Source organism: Medicago sativa, chromosome 1, assembly GCF_051527215.1.
Source record: "Medicago sativa cultivar Bolivia chromosome 1, Bolivia_mono, whole genome shotgun sequence".
Classification (NCBI taxonomy): domain Eukaryota; kingdom Viridiplantae; phylum Streptophyta; class Magnoliopsida; order Fabales; family Fabaceae; genus Medicago; species Medicago sativa.
The window spans coordinates 11,861,873-11,882,772 of record NC_140749.1 but is presented as its reverse complement, the minus strand read 5'-3'; the positions used below and the strand labels follow the sequence as shown (position 1 = coordinate 11,882,772).

Here is a 20,900-nt window from a genome sequence, read left to right as displayed (position 1 = left end):
CGATTTCTCACTAACTGAAACTCATTAACCACTTGAGTTCAATCACTTAATTGATACTAAATGAACTCTACAAATGAATTTTCAATAGATGGGTTAGATCCACAAGAAAAACTAATGGACACAATCCCTTAATGGCTACTGATCTTACTAAACATTGTTAAGTTAACGTTAGTAAAGAAAAGAAAGGAAACGTTTCCTCCATCTTCATTTCTTACGGTATCTTATGATGGCATGGGTGGTAAAATAAATTATAGAACTCTCCCATCCTTTTATCTTTTCATGGTCTGGATTTCACATGATTCTTAGATCATAATGCAAGTTTCTCATGACAAATTTTGTCTAACTCTCGTATGAATGTTCATAAAGTTTAGTAAAACACCACCAATTTCATATTTATAAATAGACAAATCGATAAAAAAAAAAATTCGCATGATAAAAGAGGGGCAAAAGGGAAAGAGAACAAAAAGAAAAGAAAAGAGGAGCACACATGGCTTAGTGCAATGTGTCATTCTTCCATTCACTTATTTTTAATAGGAATTACCAGAACAGTAAATACGAACCATAAAGTAGTATACAAAGTGGCTATCATATGATAAGAATTGAAGTGGCAATTGAAGTTTGTGTATACAGCTACTATCTCACTATACCAAGTTATATATATAGAAAAAGGACCTTACACTATGTGTGGGACCATACTAGGTTTCTATGTATAACATAAATTTAATATGCACTTTTAATAAAGAAGTAGTATCACCACACTTCAAGAGCTTCCACTTCAAACTCATCACACAAATTAATTAATGTGACCATCACAGTGAGTGCTATGTCAGATATTCTCAAAGTTCACAACACTTTTTCAATCAGCATTTTGGCTTGTAGTGGAGAGTAGTTATTTTCCTTCTATTGTTTCCTGTGTATATTTAAATACTAAGCATGCAATCACCAAACTAAGCCTAATATTTCAACACTATAGAACAAAAAAAAAAAAAAAAAACCAAGAAATGGGTTCTCTCAGCTTCCTCACCTTCCTTGTTAACCTGTTTCTTTTGCAGCTCATGACTACTTGTAATGCAACAAAACTTAGAGTTGACTATTACAGAAACACATGTCCAAATGTTGAATCAATAGTCAAAAATGCAGTTGAGATGAAACTTCAGCAAACATTTGTTACAGCACCTGCTACACTTAGGCTCTTTTTCCATGATTGTTTTGTTCAGGTCAGTGTTCTATGTTTTTGGCATGTATTTGTGTCGTGTCTAGTGTCTGTGTCGGAGTCTGTGTTTTACATTAGTTGCTGTTAAACTTTATAATGATGTATTTGTGTATGTATGTACAGGGATGTGATGCTTCTGTGATGTTAGCTACAAGAAACAGCACTTCAGAAAAAGATAATCCTATTAATCTTTCACTAGCTGGTGATGGATTTGACACAGTAATCAAAGCAAAGGCTGCAGTTGATAGTGTACCTGGCTGCCAAAACAAGGTTTCATGTGCTGACATTTTGGCATTGGCAACTAGGGATGTCATAGCATTGGTAAATAAGCAACAATCATAATATAAAATTTTGTTTTTTTAACAATCCTAATATAAGTTAATCATTGCAATTTAGTAAAGTTCGGTTCGAAAAGGTATAGTTCAGTTTTCTGTAAAGATAGTTCTAGTGTGTTCGATTGGACTGGAAACATGAAACTGGTGTACCGAACCTTATACCAGTTTGGTTTGATTCACGACAAACCATTAAAAATTCTGTTCAGTTTTACTAAACTATTATAACGGTTCGGTTCCAGTTTTCCTTCCTGAACCGATTAAAACCTTGATCGGGAGGCTACTCCCATTTATAAGCAAATTTATAAAATATCATTCTTCTTATGGCTGATATTTATAACATTATTGAATAACTTTGGCCATGTAGATAATTGTAACATTGTTATTAGCTGAATACAAAAAATAATTGCTTTTTCAGACAGGAGGGCCATCTTATGCAGTAGAGTTGGGACGGCTCGATGGGAGAACATCTACAAAAGCAAGTGTGACAAACCATTTACCTCATCCAGAATTTAAACTAGCAAAGCTAACCAAAATGTTTGCTTCGCATGGCCTCACTCTTACTGATCTAATTGCTCTATCAGGTAGTTTATTCATAATTATGAGCAAAACTTGTTCGCTCGAGAATATGAGACTCGTTATTTAGGACTCGTTTATTGCAGATTAAAAAAAATGATTTTGATATTCAATAATTTAAACTGAAATGAATGGTTGCAGGAGCGCATACTATTGGATTCTCTCACTGCAGCCAATTTTCGAAACGAATTTACAACTTCAAAAGTGGGAAGGTAATTGATCCATCACTTAATCGTGGATATGCAAAACAGCTCCAAAATGTGTGTCCAAAAGATGTTGACCCTAGACTTGCCATTGACATGGATCCTATTACACCTAGGACATTTGATAACCAGTACTACAAGAATCTTCAGCAAGGAATTGGACTACTCTCTTCAGATCAATCTTTGTTTACTCATAAAAGTTCAAGAAACCTAGTGAACTTGTTTGCATCAGATAACACAGCCTTTGAAAGATCCTTTGTCATTGCTATAACAAAGCTTGGTCGAATCGGTGTCAAAACAGGAAGACAGGGCGAAATCAGACGCGATTGCTCGATGATTAACTGAGCCATTCACCTTGTTTTGAGATCATTATTATCAAATATTTCTTCTAGTTTTTTCTTTCTGTTGTTATGAATGTGTTGAGAAAAGGTACCAATATCAATATATTGAGATAAAAGCAACAGTATCAATACCAATGTATTGAGCTTTAAGTGTGGCATTAACAATGCTAATGTTAAAAAAAAAAAAAACTATCAGTGATGTTATTTGATACTTGAGAATAGTATCTCCTCCTAGCATAGATAGTAAAAGGATTAACCATCCAAATTTTTTCAAGACTCCTTTTTTTGTAACTTAAAAGATAGATTGACTAATATCTTCGAGTATTTCTTCGTCATTAGATGCAATGCTGTTCGCAGAGAAAAACACTGAACCAATACTTCTTGAAAATTGTTGAAGCTTCTTAAACTGTATAGTGCTGCTGAATTGTATCAATGTCTAGTCCCTTCAGCTTCACCACCGATTCTACATGTCCCTTGAGGGTATGAACCTCCCTAAGCCTTGCAACTTCAGCACGTCTCTTGGCTTGCTCCGCAATCTCCGAAAGTTCTCTATAGCTATTCTTTTCATTGAAAACGTTGGAGGCTTCCGGAGGCTGAAGACCGTGAAGTGTTCTCTGCGCAGCCGCCCATTGTGCTTCCCTCTCTTCTTTTCCATAGTCTTTCTTTGTAGTGAAGGCAGTCTGTGATAAGAAAGCATGAACACAGTTAGATCAACAATGCAATGCAACGAATAGAACGGCTCAGTGCACAAGGCTCCCACCAAGTAGAGTTTGGAGAAATAAGATGTACGCGGCCTATCCCTACAAAGCAGATAGGCTTCCGATATTTGAAAACATGTGACCTTCATTCAAGTCACAAAACAAGGCAACAACCTACCCGTTGTGCCAAAGCTCTTCCACGTCAACAACTCAACACAATGATAAACAAACAATAAAAAAAGAGCTTGCCTTATTTTCCAGAAGATTATCCCAAGCCTTGCCACTAAGAAAATAGCGGATTGCGAATTTGAGTAAATCAAGAGGGATATAAGTTACCAAGCTATACAACCAAATCACACCAGCCCAACCCCATCCCATTCCCTTTATTCTTGCAAATCCCCAATTAGCATACACTGCTATAAATGTTGCAATCTGTCAAATAACAGAACAAAATAAAATGGTCTCAATACTTCTGATATGTTAGGAAACTAACACATGCTACTTATATATAGCATTGTTGATTGAAGAATAAGAGATTCAAGCTTACCAGTTGAGCAATTAGAAAAGCACCAAGTAGGAGAAGACCAGGTCTTTCGGCGAAAGACCAACTGCGTGATCTAGTTACAAAAATTAGTGCTTGGCTTATTATACTAACTTGTAGATATAAAGCCGCCATCATCTCATCAGGGTTATGCCTTATAGGCCTCACGCCAAACTTGTTCTGTAACATATTTAAAGCTATCAGTGCTTACTATTTCAGCTAGTTGGTGATAATAGTGAGTTAAAAAGGAAATATAAATTAATTTACCGAAAAAAAGTTGGAATCTTTCATTGCCCAGAAAAATACTACTGTCATTAGTGCCATGTAACTTCCTAGCACAACACCAGTTGCAAATATCTCCCTCAGTTTCCAACTATCAGGTAGTGGAGACGGTTTCACTCTATCCTTTGATATTGTCATAATGGTACCTACATGTATGGAGACAGTGTAAGGAAATGAGTTTAAGAAAATTGCCAAGAGAATGACTTGAAGGTCAAGCAAATGTTCACTTACCATCATTTAGTATGGCAATAATCAAAACCATGAAGGGTGCAAAATCAAACTTCCAGATCAACGCAATAAACATAAAACCGAACTAACAAAATGAAAAGTAAATCAAATAAGTATATAGTTTGAATGAAGTATATAGAAAAGAAAAAAAAGTTGACATGTTTTTTGCATCAAACAAATTTCAACACTTACCACAATACGGATGGTGATCGATACAGCATAAATCTGTTCGACAATCAAACTTTTTGCGATTACTCAACTAAATTTTTTTTGAGTAAATTCAAACTATTGAATTAGATATGCAAGGAAACTAACAGTATAATTCTTCATCCTTTGAAAAATTGCTCGGCTGGTGAGCACGGCGCTAATAATGACACTAAGACCAGGTTCAGTGAGGACAATATCAGAAGCACTTCTAGCAGCATCTGTAGCATCGGCAACAGCTATTCCGATATCGGCTTTCTTTAATGCAGGAGCATCGTTTACACCATCTCCTGTCATTCCACATATATGCTTCTTCTCTTGCAGCCTCTTGACGATTTCGTATTTGTGCTCTACCATATCAAACAAAGATAAAAGGGACTAAAATGTAAAAACTTCAAAGTGTTGGACAATTTGAACAAAACGTGTCTGACATGGCACTTTGGAGAAGCGTGTGTTCTTCAAAAGTGGCATACCTGGAAATACTCCTGCAAATCCATCAGCCTTCTCGATCAACTCGTCAACTGGAAGAGCCGAAATAGAAGAATCTTTGTCTTGACCAAGCAAAGCAGACGATGGATACATGTTTGTTCCCATTCCAAGCCGTCTGCCAGTTTCCTTTCCAATGGCAAGCTGATCCCCTAGTGAACAACAGACACCGCAAGCGATTTCAAAGCTACAGAAAACTTTGAGTTGTGGTGTATGCTATAACAAAATGTGGCCTAAACCCTTACCAGTAATCATCTTAACATTCACACCAAGGTTAAGTGCTCTTCTAATTGTTTCAGCACTATCATGCCTTGGAGGATCAAACAACGGTAGCAGACCGACAAATTGCCATGGTCCACCAGGACTATCTTTCGTTCTCTCAGGTACCTCCTGTTACAGAAATCGTATAATACAAGCAATTATAAAACAATTTAATTAAATTAAGTACAAAATTAGAAATATTGATAATTGATATCGTTTTTTACAGACCTGTCGTGCAACACCTAAAGACCGAAGTCCACGCTCCGCAAACTTATCAATCACTGCATGAACCTTTTTCCTGACATCTTCTTTGCAGTTGCACAGGTTTATAATCTAAAACATGAGAAAAACATGGCCAAGTTATCTTCTATAACATCAGAAAATCATGATAATGAAACCGATATTGACCTGCTCAGGAGCTCCTTTGCTCGCTCGATGCCATTTTCCATCGGAATCAATATATGTAAGAGCAGTCCTCTTGTCTACAGGATTGAATGGAAGAAAATGCACCTCCCTGATACCAGCTCTTGCCTAGTCATTAAGAACATAAAAATTAAATGTTATTCATACTCAATTCATATTTTTCGTATATGTTTTCTTTTGAACCAGGGTTACTGTTCAAACAAAATTTTATCCATATCCAAAATTCAACTTATTTTTTTCCTTTCATTGTACTTGTTTAAAAAAGACGCAAGTTTTGACATATTTACCTCTTTAGGATCAGCAAGCATTCCAACTATTGCAGCATCTATGGCATCTTGATTTTCAGTCCTAGAAGCTCTTGCTGCTAAAAGCATCACATATTCCTTCTCAATACCCTTGGCAAACACTTCGATCAAGTTTCTATCAACACTAAGCTTATTCAGAGTGAGAGTTCCAGTTTTATCACTGCAAAGAACATCCATTCCAGCCATTTCCTCAATAGCGGTCATTCTCTTTGTAATTGCACCTTGCTGTGCAAGCCTATGAGAACCAATAGCCATAGTGACAGACAAAACAGTTGGCATGGCAATGGGAATTCCACCAATCAAGAGCACCAAAAGATTGTCGATTCCATCTCTATACTTGCGGTGTTGTATCGGATACATCACTATAAGCTCAACCAATATTCCAATAGCGATTGAACAAATGCAGAAGTTTCCAATTGCTGTAAGCACTTTCTGAAAGTGTCCAACTTGGTTTGTACTATCAACTAAATGAGCCGCTTTACCGAAAAAGGTGTGCACACCAGTAGCAATAACAACTGCTTCAATCTCACCCTTCTTAACAGTCGAACCTGAAAACACTTCGTCCGAGGAACTCTTTGTTACAGGAAGTGATTCTCCTGTTAAAGCAGACTGATCAATGCTCAAAGGATCTCCCTCGAGAAGACGCGCATCAGCTGGAACAATATCTCCTAACTTGATGCTGATTATGTCTCCTGGTACTAAAATTGCAGCATCTTGTTCACTCCATCTAGCATCTCTTAGTACCTAAAATATTTTGTCACCCTAAAAGTTAAACAAACGTATAAATAATCGAACTAGTATATAAATGGAGGCACTGTTACATGGTGCAACATGCATAAGCAAACTAGTATATGATGACCAGTTAGTGAATAGATGTAAAACAAAACCTTGGTCTTGGGAGCTAAACCAGCCATGAGAGCAGCGGCGGCATTGCCAGCATTGTTTTCTTCAATGAAACTGATAGTGGAGTTGATGACTAATAAAGCAATGATTCCAACAAAGTCTTGCCAATCAGGGGGCCTTCCATCACCATTAGCCAAAGCAATGGCCATGATAGCAGCAGCTTCCATAACCCATGATAAAGGATTCCACATAAAACCCAAAAACTTCAAAAACTTGCTCTCTTTTTTCTCTTCCAATTTGTTTGGTCCAAAGACTTGAAGCCTGTTGGCTCCTTCCTCTGATGTCAGACCTTGTCTTGAGCATTTTAACTGCTCAAACACCTCGTCTATTGGAATCCGTTCCTACAGAAACAACATTAACAATGTTTCATTTCAATGCTTGTTACAATTTTCCAAATGTTGGATAACATAATGCAGAAACTGTATCTTATATGTTGCATGTTGTTCAAAGGTTTTTAAGAATACTGCATTAATTTAAAGGACTAATATGCTATAAACTTTTTATGATGAAATCAATGTAACTTCGTGAAGGAAAGACCAACATGACTTGATTTTAAGTAATGAACATTTCAATAAAAATATTAAGGTTTTGTTTCCATAGGATTTTTCTATCTTTAGTCTCAGCTTGTTTGCATGAGAAAGGGCTCTAATAATCTCAAGTTCCATTCAGACATTGGTACATATTGAAATCAACTCATTTTGGCTATGTCCGTCATATTTAATGAAAGAAAAATCCCATGTCAAAAAAAGAAAGAAGAAAAACTTAACTATTTAACATGGATAAACTAAACATTAAATTTTTTTTTTTTAAACGGAGTTAGTATAATTTAATAAAACTAGTAAGATTTCAAAACTAATATTGTTAAGAGTCCCACATCGGTTAGGAGTTGGCCTGACAATTTGTTTATAAGTGGGGGCAATCCTCACCTCACAAGCCGGTTTTGTGGGGTTGTGTTAGGCCCAACCACCATTTCTAAGATGGTATCAGAGCCTCTTCACGATTATGGGCCACCTGTTGTCAGGTTTCCGTTATTGGGCCACCCGTCATTTATGTTCACGCGATGTGCAATCCTGAGCGTGAGGGGGTGTGTTAAGAGTCCCACATCGGTTAGGAGTTGGCCTGACAATTTGTTTATAAGTGGGGGCAATCCTCACCTCACAAGCCGGTTTTGTGGGGTTGTGTTAGGCCCAACCACCATTTCTAAGAAATATAAAAATAAAATAAAAAATAAAATAAAATTATGGATGAACAATTCATCAATATCTAAGAGGATCTAAGAGGATAGGATCTAAGAGGATACATGACATTTCAGACATTTCAGCTACCATAAAGGCACATGCATGAAGATACCAGAATAAACAAATGTTCACGCGATGTGCAATCCTGAGCGTGAGGGGGTGTGTTAAGAGTCCCACATCGGTTAGGAGTTGGCCTGACAATTTGTTTATAAGTGGGGGCAATCCTCACCTCACAAGCCGGTTTTGTGGGGTTGTGTTAGGCCCAACCACCATTTCTAAGAAATATAAAAATAAAATAAAATTATGGATGAACAATTCATCAATATCTAAGAGGATCTAAGAGGATAGGATCTAAGAGGATACATGACATTTCAGACATTTCAGCTACCATAAAGGCACATGCATGAAGATACCAGAATAAACAAATGTTCACGCGATGTGCAATCCTGAGCGTGAGGGGGTGTGTTAAGAGTCCCACATCGGTTAGGAGTTGGCCTGACAATTTGTTTATAAGTGGGGGCAATCCTCACCTCACAAGCCGGTTTTGTGGGGTTGTGTTAGGCCCAACCACCATTTCTAAGAAATATAAAAATAAAATAAAATTATGGATGAACAATTCATCAATATCTAAGAGGATCTAAATTATGGATGAACAAATCAATATCTAAGAGGATCTAAGAGGATACATGACATTTCAGCTACCATAAAGGCACATGCATGAAGATACCAGAATAAACAAATTAAAAAGCGTGCCGTGTTTGGAAATTAAGCTATTTTTAGACTTTGCTTACATCAACTGAAGTAAGTTACGGATTTCTCGCAGTACTTAAACATATTTTCCTTTTCTAAGAGGATCTAAATTATGGATGAACAATTCATCAATATCTAAGAGGATCTAAGAGGATACATGACATTTCAGCTACCATAAAGGCACATGCATGAAGATACCAGAATAAACAAATTAAAAAGCGTGCCGTGTTTGGAAATTAAGCTATTTTTAGACTTTGCTTACATCAACTGAAGTAAGTTACGGATTTCTCGCAGTACTTAAACATATTTTCCTTTGGCCAAACAAGGTTTTCCCACTATACTTAGCTTATCTTTTTGAGTTGGATGGAGTTCAAAAAAAATATCACACCATCAAATTTATATACACCCATAAATTTTATGGTGAACAAATTATATCAATGATTCTACCCTACTTTAAATAGATGCTAGTATCCGGGTCTGTCTTGATGTAAATTTGGATCACGCTAACTAATGTTTTAAGAGTACTAGAATTTATTAAGATGTCGAAAAAGAAAATGAGTGACGAGTTTTATGTAAAAATATAACGTCCCTAAAAAAAATGTAAAAATATAACTAAAGTTTTAAAATTTTGAATGCATCATTTCTAGATAAAATAAAAATGCACTTCTTAACAAAAACACTTGTGAGAATTTCTATAGTTACTTTTATTTAGTAAAACATAAAAAATATAATTAAATTGTCACTTGTTCTTAGCTACCACACTCTGACTTTATGGAGTTTAGATTTTCTTTATTTCTAAAAAAAAAATGATAGATTCTATCAAAAAATAAATAAAAATTACTCCATAGATTCCATTTATGAAAGATAACATAAATGATATATCCTTCTTCAAAAAAAAAATATATGTCCTCTCAAAAAATTAAAACATAAATAACTGTCTGTAGGATTAATTTTTTTTATTATATTTTTAAGTAGATCGCAACAATATCTCATTTGTATTTATCTTTCTCTTAAATGAAATATTTCATTTTTTTTAGAAATAGAGAGTATTTTGACCCAATTATATAGTGAGTAAAGTCGTAAATCATAATCATAGAAAAATAATTTTAGTCAGTATTTGTTTTTGACAAAACATCTTAGTCACATTTTTCCGATATTTAATTTAATTAGTCAAATAACTATCTATTAGTTATAGCTTTTGTCAAAACAAATTATTAGTTATAGCTAAATATTTTAACTGGATAATCAATAAAATTGGTTATTTTTTGTCAAAATAAAATTATTCATTAATTGAAAAAATCAGTAATTAATGCATTGCTGAAACTTGCAAGATTGATTTTAGGGAAAAAAATTATTAATTAAAAATAACACTAATGACTAATTTACAAGTGGATTTGGGTGACATTTGAACTCTACTATGTATTTAGGAGACAAAGTCAAACTTTTTTAAAGAAGGATAAAGTCTAGCTCTTATCGCTGAGTTCACGCCTTTGAACAATTTTCAAGATATTTATATTCTTGTAAATCTTTAAGAAAACAATTTTAATATTCATAAAAAGTTTGACTTTAAAAGAACAATTTTAATTTTCAAGATATTTTTTTGAAACTGTTTAAAATAAGTTGTTAATGAATTACATGTTTGTGGTTAATGTTGAAAAATATGGTTAATATTTTTTTTGTTCACCGTATAAAAATCCTCCTGTATATAAAAAATAATAATAAAAGGGACCAAAAAGAAAATATTATTGTTCATGGTTAGAACAATACAATGTCACTGTGTTAGTGTCAAACCTATGTATTCTAATAACAACATATTTGGGTGAGAAAATAGTAATAAGGTAACAATTACTCTCGCCGGTTTAGAAAATAAGAGAAATGTCCTCGTGAGCTTAACTCAGTTGGTATGGACAATGCATAAAATATGCAAGGTCCGGGGTTCAAATCCCGACCACCACAAAAAAAAAAGAAAATAAGAGAAACTTCTTTTTTTCAAATGAATAAATGATGTATCTAATCTATATTAAAAAAATATATCATTAATTCAATGAAAATGAAAAAACAATCCTCTCTTATTTTTCAGACCCGAGGGAGGGAGTGACTACTAATATTTTTCATACAAAGTTGCCACGACAACAACGGCAAAATGGCCTCTTCTCAAACAAATAATCAATCAGTCTACCGTAATAAAACATAAAAACTTCATAGGTTACAACTATCTATCTATCTATCTATTTATCTATCTATCTATCTATATATATATAATGTTAAGAGAAACACCAAAAGAAAATAAAATTGTTGCTGTTAAGTAATCCTACTCATGAAGAAAAATGGTGAGTAGGGAAAAAAAAGGTATGAAAAAGAAAAGAAAAGATAAGGGGAAAGTAGCATAGAATACATACAAGATCGACGCTTTCATTTTTAATCTCTTCGAGGCTGATACCTCCCATGTTTGAAGAAGGAAACGTGAAAGATAAATGAATTATACGAGAGAAATGAATGAGAAAAGAGGGTTGGATTAAATAGAAAAGTGTTGAGTCATGGGGTTAGTGAAAAAGTACACAAGAAAATAAATGCAGCTAGGTAGAGATAATATATAAAGAGGAAGAAGATGGAAAAAAGAGTAAGGTTTGAGGTTAGGCTCTTGAGTTGTGTTGTGTGATGTATATGATTTTTTGAAGTGAAACCGTGAACTACTCTACGTGTCTAACTTTTTTAGTTTAGGTGTCTTGTCTAGTGTTTACATTTATATTGTCTTTTGAAAGAATACGGCGATAAAACTTACACACATTAAACATAAAGAGAAGATATAAAGTCGGTTTGAACATGTCTATCCATAACTTATCACATGTCTAGTCTTTTATAATATGAGTTGTACGTAGAGAACCATCTACACTTATGTGTAGGGTTGTTAAAAAAAATCATAAAAACCAACCGAACCACTTAACGAATTGCAACAAAAAAATTGAAATGAGATGAATGTATATAAACGATTTCGGAATTGAGCTGAATCATCTCGATTTAATTTAGTTCATAAACTATCAATGTCGTATCAAAAAGTATAATATATTTTTTAGCAAAAATAGTGTGGACTTAATTTGTATATTCATTTCACGAATCGAACTCAGATCCTTTTGAACAAAATTCTCCTAAACAATTTGTCATTTAATGACCAGCTCAATTGCTTGGTTTATAAGGTTAAATGGTTATAACACTATTTTTGGAAACATTAATCTATCTTTGCTTTACTTTTAAGAAAATACAAATTTATATATTGTTGTTTAACAAAACTGCACCGTTCCGTACATTAGACCGTATAATTTCTCTTTTTAAGGGAGACCGTATAATTTCTCTTTTCTAAAGTATGGGAAAACTAATGCTATTTCCCTTTTCTTACCCACTCCTACAATCCTGCAAGAGTCACAACTCTTGGTTTAGGGCCAGAGCCATATCATACATACCTTTATTTCCATCACACATGTTTTTTTGCTTCGTGGGAAATCTTGAGGCAATGTACGTTCCATATAATATATGAGTCTTGCTAACAAGTGCCCTAAGGGCATTGTTTAAGGAACCCATAAAAAGAAATTATGTCTTGAAAATACAAGTCAAACACATGTTACAGTCATAACCGTACAATTTCCAATGCAAAAGTTGCTACTTTTAGATGCTTAAACAATGCCCTTAGGGCACTTGTTAGCATTTTCCATAATATATCTCATGGAGAGTATTATGTAAAAAAAAAAATTCAAAATATAACTACACTTATTATATTTTATGTAAAAAAAATTCTAACCCTCCGTTCGATTGGTTTCTGAATCTGTCTCTATCTAAAATCATAAAAATGGAACGTCCAAATTAGTCTTTTTTTTTTTTACCAAAGCAAACTTAAATGATATCATTAATTAAAAAAGATTCAATACAAGGAGAACAATTTCCAAATTAGTCTTGAATTTGTTTAGAATGAGTGTTAGTTTTATCCTCTTATTTTTGTTTTTTGTGGTCTTTTTTGTTTTTGTTGTTCTCTTTTTATCAATAAATTTTCTTTTTGTTAGCTTAAAAAAAATCCAACATGTCATCAAATATCTAGATTCAGTGCGAAACATCTATTCTTTTCTGTTGTTACTGATGACACAAATTTGGCTTCTTGCCTACTAGGATATATATATTTTTTTTTTGAAAGGAAAGCCTACTAGGATATATGTTTGGGTATTTTCCATGTTCTAGCGTTTGAATTGCATGCTATAGGTACAACATGTGATGATCAATGATTAATGTCATGAAATTTATATGAGTTTTGCTATATCTCTCGAGGAAAAAACTCACGAAACTGTCCCGACACAACATTCAACCAATTAAACTTGTTCCTTTCCACAAATCACGGGGTCCTGCTTTGATTTTTTTTTTTTTTTGATAAAGCGGTGTCTCAAATAATTGTAAAATCCAAAGGATGTAAAGTTGCCAAGTCACTCGTGAATTCATTCCCGAACACCGCTTCGCTAATACTAGCATTTTCCAATTTATATATCCGTCAACAGGTAGCTTTCTGGTATGTTACCTTATTTTTAGGTTAATGGTAAGAATCATTTAATAAATTAGTTTATTTGATTTTGGTTAATATTGTAAAATCAATTGATTTAATTAGTTTTTCTTTCTAGAGGATTTTGATTGAAGGGTTTTTGTTGTTGAAAGGATTGAAACAATATTAGCTAAATATTAATTTTAGTTTAAAAAATAGTAGAATTTGAGTCTATTTTATCAGATGAAATTTTATATTTTTGAAGGTTCGAGACTAAATTTTATAGTAGAAATGAATAATATAGAAGTTTGGAAAAGTATGGTTGAAAATGGATGTACTAGAAAATACAAAAATAAAATAAAAAATGGAGGTTTGAATTCTATTGACCGTTCTAAAAAATTAACACCGTAAAATGATTTTCAATGTTGGTTAATGTTGGTTGATGTTGACTGCATCTGAAATCATACACATTGATTCAAAGAGCTTTTTAATTTTTTTACTGCACCGTGAGGACAAAGTTACTACTCTGTGTAGTTTCCATAGATATAACTTATGTAACAAGTTATCGAAGAAGTTAGCTTTGATCTTAGTGCTTTAGTATTGCTACTCCACCATAGTTAGTATGTGATGAAAGCTAACTACCACCATAGTCAAATAACTATATAGTAAGTAATTAAAATGATTCAATTCTTAAAGATATATAAATCTTCTTATAATTATTACTTTTAGAATTCTTTTTTTCACCTAGTGAGCAGCTTACCCGTGATTAGCACTCAAGTTCTTGAAAGTAAAGTTAGATTTATCACAAAAAGTGATTAAGACTTTCTTTTATATATCATAAAAGCCCAAAAAGAAATTTAGATGTGGTGAAGTTCGTGAGTAGTCACAAGAAGACACGAGACAAATAACACTTGTGACAAAGTGAAAGAAAAAAAAACATTTGATGGTGTTGTATTGTATGATAAAAATTTAACCTTCCATGAACCATGATCTATATTCATAGATTATAGATATTTCGAAAATGAAAGGATAAAGTCTCGTGGACATGAGTTAATTAAGACCCATGTGATCGGGGGTATCACAGTTAGTACTATTTAGAGTTACATAAAACAGGTCCTGCACCATTAAAATGTGGACCATTTTTGCATATGAAAATGTTTCCTTTTATACGTTACAAGAATCTACATCTTAGGCATGTTGGTTTAGTGGTATTGATGTTTGAGAGATTCATAATTTTGTGACAATCCACAAAAACCCACTACGGCCTAGAAATGCCACTCAAGATATTAAAAATAATAAGGTGATGATTTGGCATGTACTATTTCACTTAGTGGGATATGATGGTGAAGAAATATATAGTACGGTACATCTTCTTAAAGGCCTCTATCATTGCCATCTAAATGATCTCAACATCATGCAAAATAAAAATAACAATGTGATCGCAATAAGTGAAACGGGATTTGTAAACATAGGTACACTTGTAGAGATTTAAGCAAATCTACAATTATGGTTGTCTGTTATTAGTTAAAAGATACTAATAAACTATAAAGCATAGTTAGTGCTTCAATGAATCATATATTTGAATCATATGTCACAACTTTGCCAAATAGAATAATACTCCAAGTAGATACGACCCTTGTAGAAAAACTTTTATAATTCATTTATGTTTTTTTTTATTCCATGTAGATTTTCTCCACTAAAGTTAGATCATATTTGAGACCTGATAGACACAAAATATGAATATCCCTTTCAATGATATTTGAACATTTTCATATTTTACCTTTCTCATAGATTTTCTGTAAATGGATCCCATAACAAAATGTGAATATCTCTCCCTTTCTTTTTTACAAACTACAAAACTTCATCCTCTTTGTATTTAAATGGTCTAGGTCTTTCACATTATTTTCTCGTATTTTTCTAATCATTTTTCTTATGTCTAAAAGTACACTTGATTAATTTTAGAAGGACGCCGTTTTTTAAAAATCATAGAGAAATACCAAAAAAAAACCCTCTCATATTTTTTATTTATAAAGGAAAAATGAAAGTGGACCATAATTAATAAAGTATTCTAAATTATCTCCTAGTCGTGACGACTATCTTTAAGATGGTTATGCATGTTTTAAGAGACTCTGAAGAGGTAAAAATGTCCTCGATTAATCCTATATCCTAGATGTTTGGAGTAATTTTTTAGGTTATATCAATGGTGCTTGGTTGGAAGTGGGACATCACAACTCCTAATGTTGGTTCAACACATAACAATTGATAAATCTTCTTTGGATTTGTTGTTTATGAACTTCGAAAAAAATAGAAATAGTCACATGTTTAATAGGAAGTCTTTAATTGGCGATCAACTTATTCGTCTAGTAATGAACCATGGTAACAAACCAAACCAATTTCATCACATCCATGTGGGTTCTTAGTCTTAACCGTTGAGACACAACATATAGATTTCTTGGATTCCTCCACCACACGATGATTATAGGTTAATGTTGATGGGTGTCCTCAGGGTTTCTACTTGTGGATGTTTGATTTGAGACTCATGACAAGTTCATTTGTGGTTTCTACCGTAGGATCAATTCCTACTCTACTGTGTCGGCATAACTCTAAACTCTTCACATTGAAATATAAACGACAAATCAGTTTAACGATACATTATTTTGGAGATGGATTCTTTAGCCGTGGTTAATATGGTCAATTTCAAATCTTCTTCAAATACATCCATCTAACTTTTTCCTCAAGAGGTGATACCTCTGCCCCCCCACAACATCTCAGACTGTCATGTGTATCGTGCGACTAATTAGTGGTTGGCCTACTATCAAATCTCGAGAACTCTTGTTGAGATTTTTAGTGTATTTTATTTGATGTTTTTACTCCTAGTTAGAAACTTTTTTTAGACAGACGAAATGACAATAAACATTTGAGAACTCACACACACACACACACACACGAGTAAAGGAGCTAGATTTCAAACCTTGTTCATGGTGTCCAACTTAACAATGTCGATATATTTTTCCCTTCATCTATGGTATGTGTACTCTTAGTTTGAAACTTCTCCTAATTCGCAAGTCCAAGTGGGGTTATTTTTTTAAAGTTTCAGGTACTTGTGAGCAATCTAAGGTGTATAAAGAGCAATTCTCAGAAAAAGTTGGAAAAAAATGTAGGCCCAAGAAGAACATGAGTCGGGTCAAAGAAACGAACCGGTCCACAACACATGCGACCTTACGCAAGCGCTGATTGCAAAACCTTCGTTCGTTCAATCTTCACCGTTTCGCCGACAAACAAACAAAAATAATTCATTTCTTTTGCCTATAGCCAACTATATATAATCCCTAATTCTCTTCATTTTCATTTTCTCTTCTCTAAACCAAGCAATCAAAAAAACAATGTCAGGATTAACATGCAATTCTTGCAACACAGAATTCACACATGACGCTGATCAAAAGCTTCATTACAAATCTGAATGGCATCGCTACAATCTCAAACGCAAGGTTCGTTTCTTCTTTTTTTTTTTCACCGAATTTTTTGATAATTTATTTATAAGTTGGATTTGGCTTTTAATCGCAAAATGAATAAGTTGTTTTTGTTGTTTTGCGTACAAGTCTTTGAAATTAGGTTAAAGTGTGAATTAAAGTGCCATTTTTGTTGATATCTGTGAAATAGTCTTTTGTTATATACCTTTGTTGATGGGGAGGGTAAATTTGTTATGGGTAGGATGTATCATAATATTGATTCGGGTATGATTATGTATAGGGCATGTTTGGATAAACAGCTTAATTTTAGCTTATTGCACAAGCACTTACATGTCATGATAAGTGCTTATATGTAAGCTTGCATAAGCTATTTTTATAGCAAAAGATAAGTAACGTTGTATTGTTATTGTATAGGTTATAAGTTGTTTTTATAAGGTCTATTGGAGAACTGATGAAAATAAGCTGAAAAAAGCTTATGAAAATTGCCATAAGCTGTTTCCAAAAGTTCTACCAAACAGCATCATAAACTCATGCTGATAGATAGAAAAGCTCAATAAGCCAATCTAAAAGGGCTCATAGGGCCTGTTTGGATTGGTTTATTTACTGACATAAGCACTTGTGACTGTTTCAAAAAACTTATGACATGTTCATTAGCTGTTTTCAGCTTATTTTCATAAGTTCTCCAAAATAGGTTATGAAAACAGTTTATAGCTTATGCAAAAACAATTTAACTTTATTGCGCCTTTTGTAATTGAAATAGCTTTCGTTGTAAGCTACAAATTAAGTTGTTTATCCAAAATGGCCATAGTGTGGTGGGAGGTTACCAGGTTCTATGCCGGTATGGTGGGAGGTGTTGCTAGTAGAGGGAGAATTTTTGTAGGATTAGGGCCCGTTTGGATTGGCTTATTCGAGTTTATCTATCAGCATAAGTTTTGTGATAATGTTTGGTAGAACTGTTGGAAGTAGCTTATGGCAATTTTCATCAGTTTTTATTCAACTTATTTTCGTAAGTTCTCCAGTAGACAACTTATAACCTATACAAAAACAATTGTACGTTATTTATCTCTTGTTTTAAAAATAGCTTATGCAAGCTTATATATAAGTGCTTATCTTGATAAGTGCTTGTGCTATAAGCTACAAATAAGCTGTTTATCCAAACAGGCCCTTAGTTTTGTAGTTGTGAAGGAGGATTTGGTAACTAATGAATATCTTGCTTGAACTTGTTTTATATTCTGAAAATATAGAGGCAGTGTTAATTTTTGCTTCACTTTTGAAAAATAAATAGGTGGCTGGGGTTCCTGGAGTGACAGAAGCATTGTTTCTAGCTCGACAAGCTGCACTTGCTCAAGAGAGGGATAAATCTAATGAAAGCCCTATGCTCTATAGCTGTGGCCTATGTGGCAAGGGATACAAAAGTGAAAAGGCTCATGCCGAGCATCTTAAGTCCAGAACTCATATGATGCGGGCCTCTGAAGGAGATAGCCAGTCAGATGGGAAGGCTATAATTAAGCCACTTCCACAACGCGTTGTGAACAAGCCTCCTCCTAAAAGAGTGGTTGATAACTCTGCTGAAGATGATGACAGCGAAGATGAATGGGTGGAGGTTGATTCTGATGATGATCTGGTTGATGATGCTGCAAAGTCCTTGACAGATATGAACATGGACGAGAATGCTGAAAATGATGACATGGATGAGGATGATGATGATGGTGTGGACTTAGATCCATCGTGTTGTTTTATGTGTGATCATAAGCACAAAACAATAGAAAACTGCATGGTTCATATGCACAAGCATCATGGATTCTTCATTCCAGATGTTGAGTATTTGAAAGATCCGAAAGGACTCCTCACTTATCTTGGGCTGAAGGTATAACGACCCTCTCCCAAAAAAAGAATATGTTTGATTTGGTCTGAAAAAATACTAATATCTTCCCAATTTGTAGGTCAAAAGAGACTACTTGTGTCTGTACTGCAACGATCGGTGTCATCCTTTCAGCAGCTTGGAAGCAGTCAGGAAACACATGGTAGCGAAAAATCACTGCAAGGTGCATTATGGTGATGATGACGATGAGGAGGAAGTTGAGTTGGAAGAATTCTATGATTATACCAGCAGGTTTGTTCGATTCATTTTATATCATTCAAATTTTCCTTTTAAAATTACCCCTATAGAATCTGTAAGGCCTATTGATACATTGGATATAAAATATTCGTATTCCTAATATTCTTTTTATCAGTTATGTTGATGAGCAAGGGAAGCAGCTAGTTGTATCAGGTGATGCTGATAATAATATAGAACTTAGTGATGGGTCTGAGCTCGTAATCACTAAGATGTCTGGTGACAAAAAATCAACTAGAACTCTAGGTTCCCGTGAATACTTGCGATATTATCGTCAGAAACCACGCCCATCAGCAGCAAATAACATTGCCGTTACTGCGGAATTGGCTGCAAGGTTTGTCATTTTAAAACCCGCACTCTATTTTCTGTTTAATGCTGTGGGGAAACATGTAAAGTACCACTTCAGCAAATCATTGTCACCTGGTAATATGGATGAATATCTTAATTTTTCAGGTACAGGAGCATGGGTCTGGCCACTGTCCAATCAAGGCAGCAAATTGTGAGATTGAAAGTGTTGAAGCAGATGAACAGATCAGGTGTGGAGCATATGCGTAGCAAGATGGGGATGAAGAGTAATGTGATCCGGAACCTGCCAAACAATGTCACATATTAGTCCTCATTCTCTCTTTATCGTGTCTTGCTCGCTGTTTACATTTCAAGGGGTGCTATGTAACGTTTTTAAGCTACAAGCTTTATTTTCTTAAGTTGTTTTACTTTTCTGTCATAAGCATCCAAAGGTACCGTTTGTGTTCAATGGAATGACATGGTATATTCCCATTGAGGTATTTGGATTGGTTACTTGTTTCTTTGTTTTTGATTGTGGTATCAACAGCATCGGGATGGATGATATAACGTGTTTGGTTGATGCAATTTTGCGGTGATATGTTTATCATATACTATAATTACACTGGAAAACATATACAAGTTATCTTATGATACTATGTTTTTGGTTGATGCAACTGTGGGTAGATATAATTACCATGAAATTTCACTGGTAAACATATTCAAGTTATTGATGATACCGTGATAATGATGGCATCAAGTGGAAAGTATTTAGTCGTTTTGTCCGATATATCTTAACTTTATATGTTATAGTGTTATACTTTAATATTTTACATTTTATTGTTATGAATTTGCTTTTGAATATCTTAGCCTTAAACATGGTGTTGAATTTGAAGTTTTTGAGATTGTATTACCGAATCATTGTTATTTGCGTGCTCTGAAATGAATGGGGAATAGAGCACGATGATGAGAAATCTTTGCAAGCTCAGTTAATTGTTTCAGTTAATTTAGCCTTTTTCTCTTTTTTATTATTAACTTGAAGGTGGCATGAAAGATTTAGATACAAGTGATGAAAAGTCATAGCAGAAAATAAACATTTTACTAGAGTCCATTTTCAACTTGGTGTATGAAGTACTATCTTGTATTGAATGAAGGGAGCTGAATTACAAATGCTTACTGTCAAAGAGAATGCATTAAGGAAACAATTGATAAGGCAAGTATATACAAAATAAATGTGCTTTTTATGATTGACAGGTCAATGGTTTTTGAAACATATGTGCTCGACACTCATATTGTAATTCTCTTGTGAACTCAACTTTGAAACCAAATCCGTAGTTACTAAACCATAATATGACAAAAAAGAATTAAAATTAATTTGCAATTTCATTAACGGAATGTCCAACAAAAAAACAGTCGAAATTGTTCATTACTGGATGTAACTATCACTAAATTCACTACGAATCCTCTCACAACAATAATTATTAATCTTCTCCACAAAATCAAGGTTCTGTTTGTGGAATAATATCACATTA

At 33.9% G+C, this 20,900-nt stretch overlaps 3 protein-coding genes across 3 annotated transcripts; 2 read left to right on the top strand and 1 right to left on the bottom strand.

The window, feature by feature from the left end:
- The first annotated feature begins 766 nt into the window (after positions 1 to 766).
- On the top strand, positions 767 to 4,085 carry LOC146952686 (peroxidase 45-like). The gene is made up of 4 exons (XM_085704599.1): positions 767 to 1,217; positions 1,337 to 1,534; positions 1,964 to 2,129; positions 2,263 to 4,085. The coding sequence occupies exons 1-4, from the start codon at positions 1,002 to 1,004 to the stop codon at positions 2,667 to 2,669; spliced, it is 987 nt and encodes a 328-aa protein (XP_085560725.1). The 5' UTR covers positions 767 to 1,001; the 3' UTR covers positions 2,670 to 4,085.
- LOC146952685 (plasma membrane ATPase 4-like) lies at positions 2,744 to 11,544 on the bottom strand. The gene is made up of 14 exons (XM_085704589.1): positions 11,384 to 11,544; positions 6,981 to 7,337; positions 6,076 to 6,837; positions 5,774 to 5,896; positions 5,594 to 5,698; positions 5,350 to 5,494; positions 5,092 to 5,256; positions 4,730 to 4,968; positions 4,607 to 4,639; positions 4,418 to 4,499; positions 4,172 to 4,332; positions 3,911 to 4,084; positions 3,613 to 3,795; positions 2,744 to 3,345 (listed from the first exon to the last, which is right to left on the bottom strand). Exons 1-14 carry the CDS (start codon positions 11,429 to 11,431, stop codon positions 3,067 to 3,069), a joined length of 2,856 nt encoding a protein of 951 aa, XP_085560715.1. The 5' UTR covers positions 11,432 to 11,544; the 3' UTR covers positions 2,744 to 3,066.
- A 5,226-nt stretch (positions 11,545 to 16,770) lies between these two features.
- LOC146952684 (Zinc finger protein 622) lies at positions 16,771 to 19,956 on the top strand. The gene is made up of 5 exons (XM_085704669.1): positions 16,771 to 16,988; positions 18,256 to 18,837; positions 18,914 to 19,083; positions 19,205 to 19,420; positions 19,540 to 19,956. The coding sequence occupies exons 1-5, from the start codon at positions 16,884 to 16,886 to the stop codon at positions 19,697 to 19,699; spliced, it is 1,233 nt and encodes a 410-aa protein (XP_085560795.1). The 5' UTR covers positions 16,771 to 16,883; the 3' UTR covers positions 19,700 to 19,956.
- Positions 19,957 to 20,900: the final 944 nt, after the last annotated feature.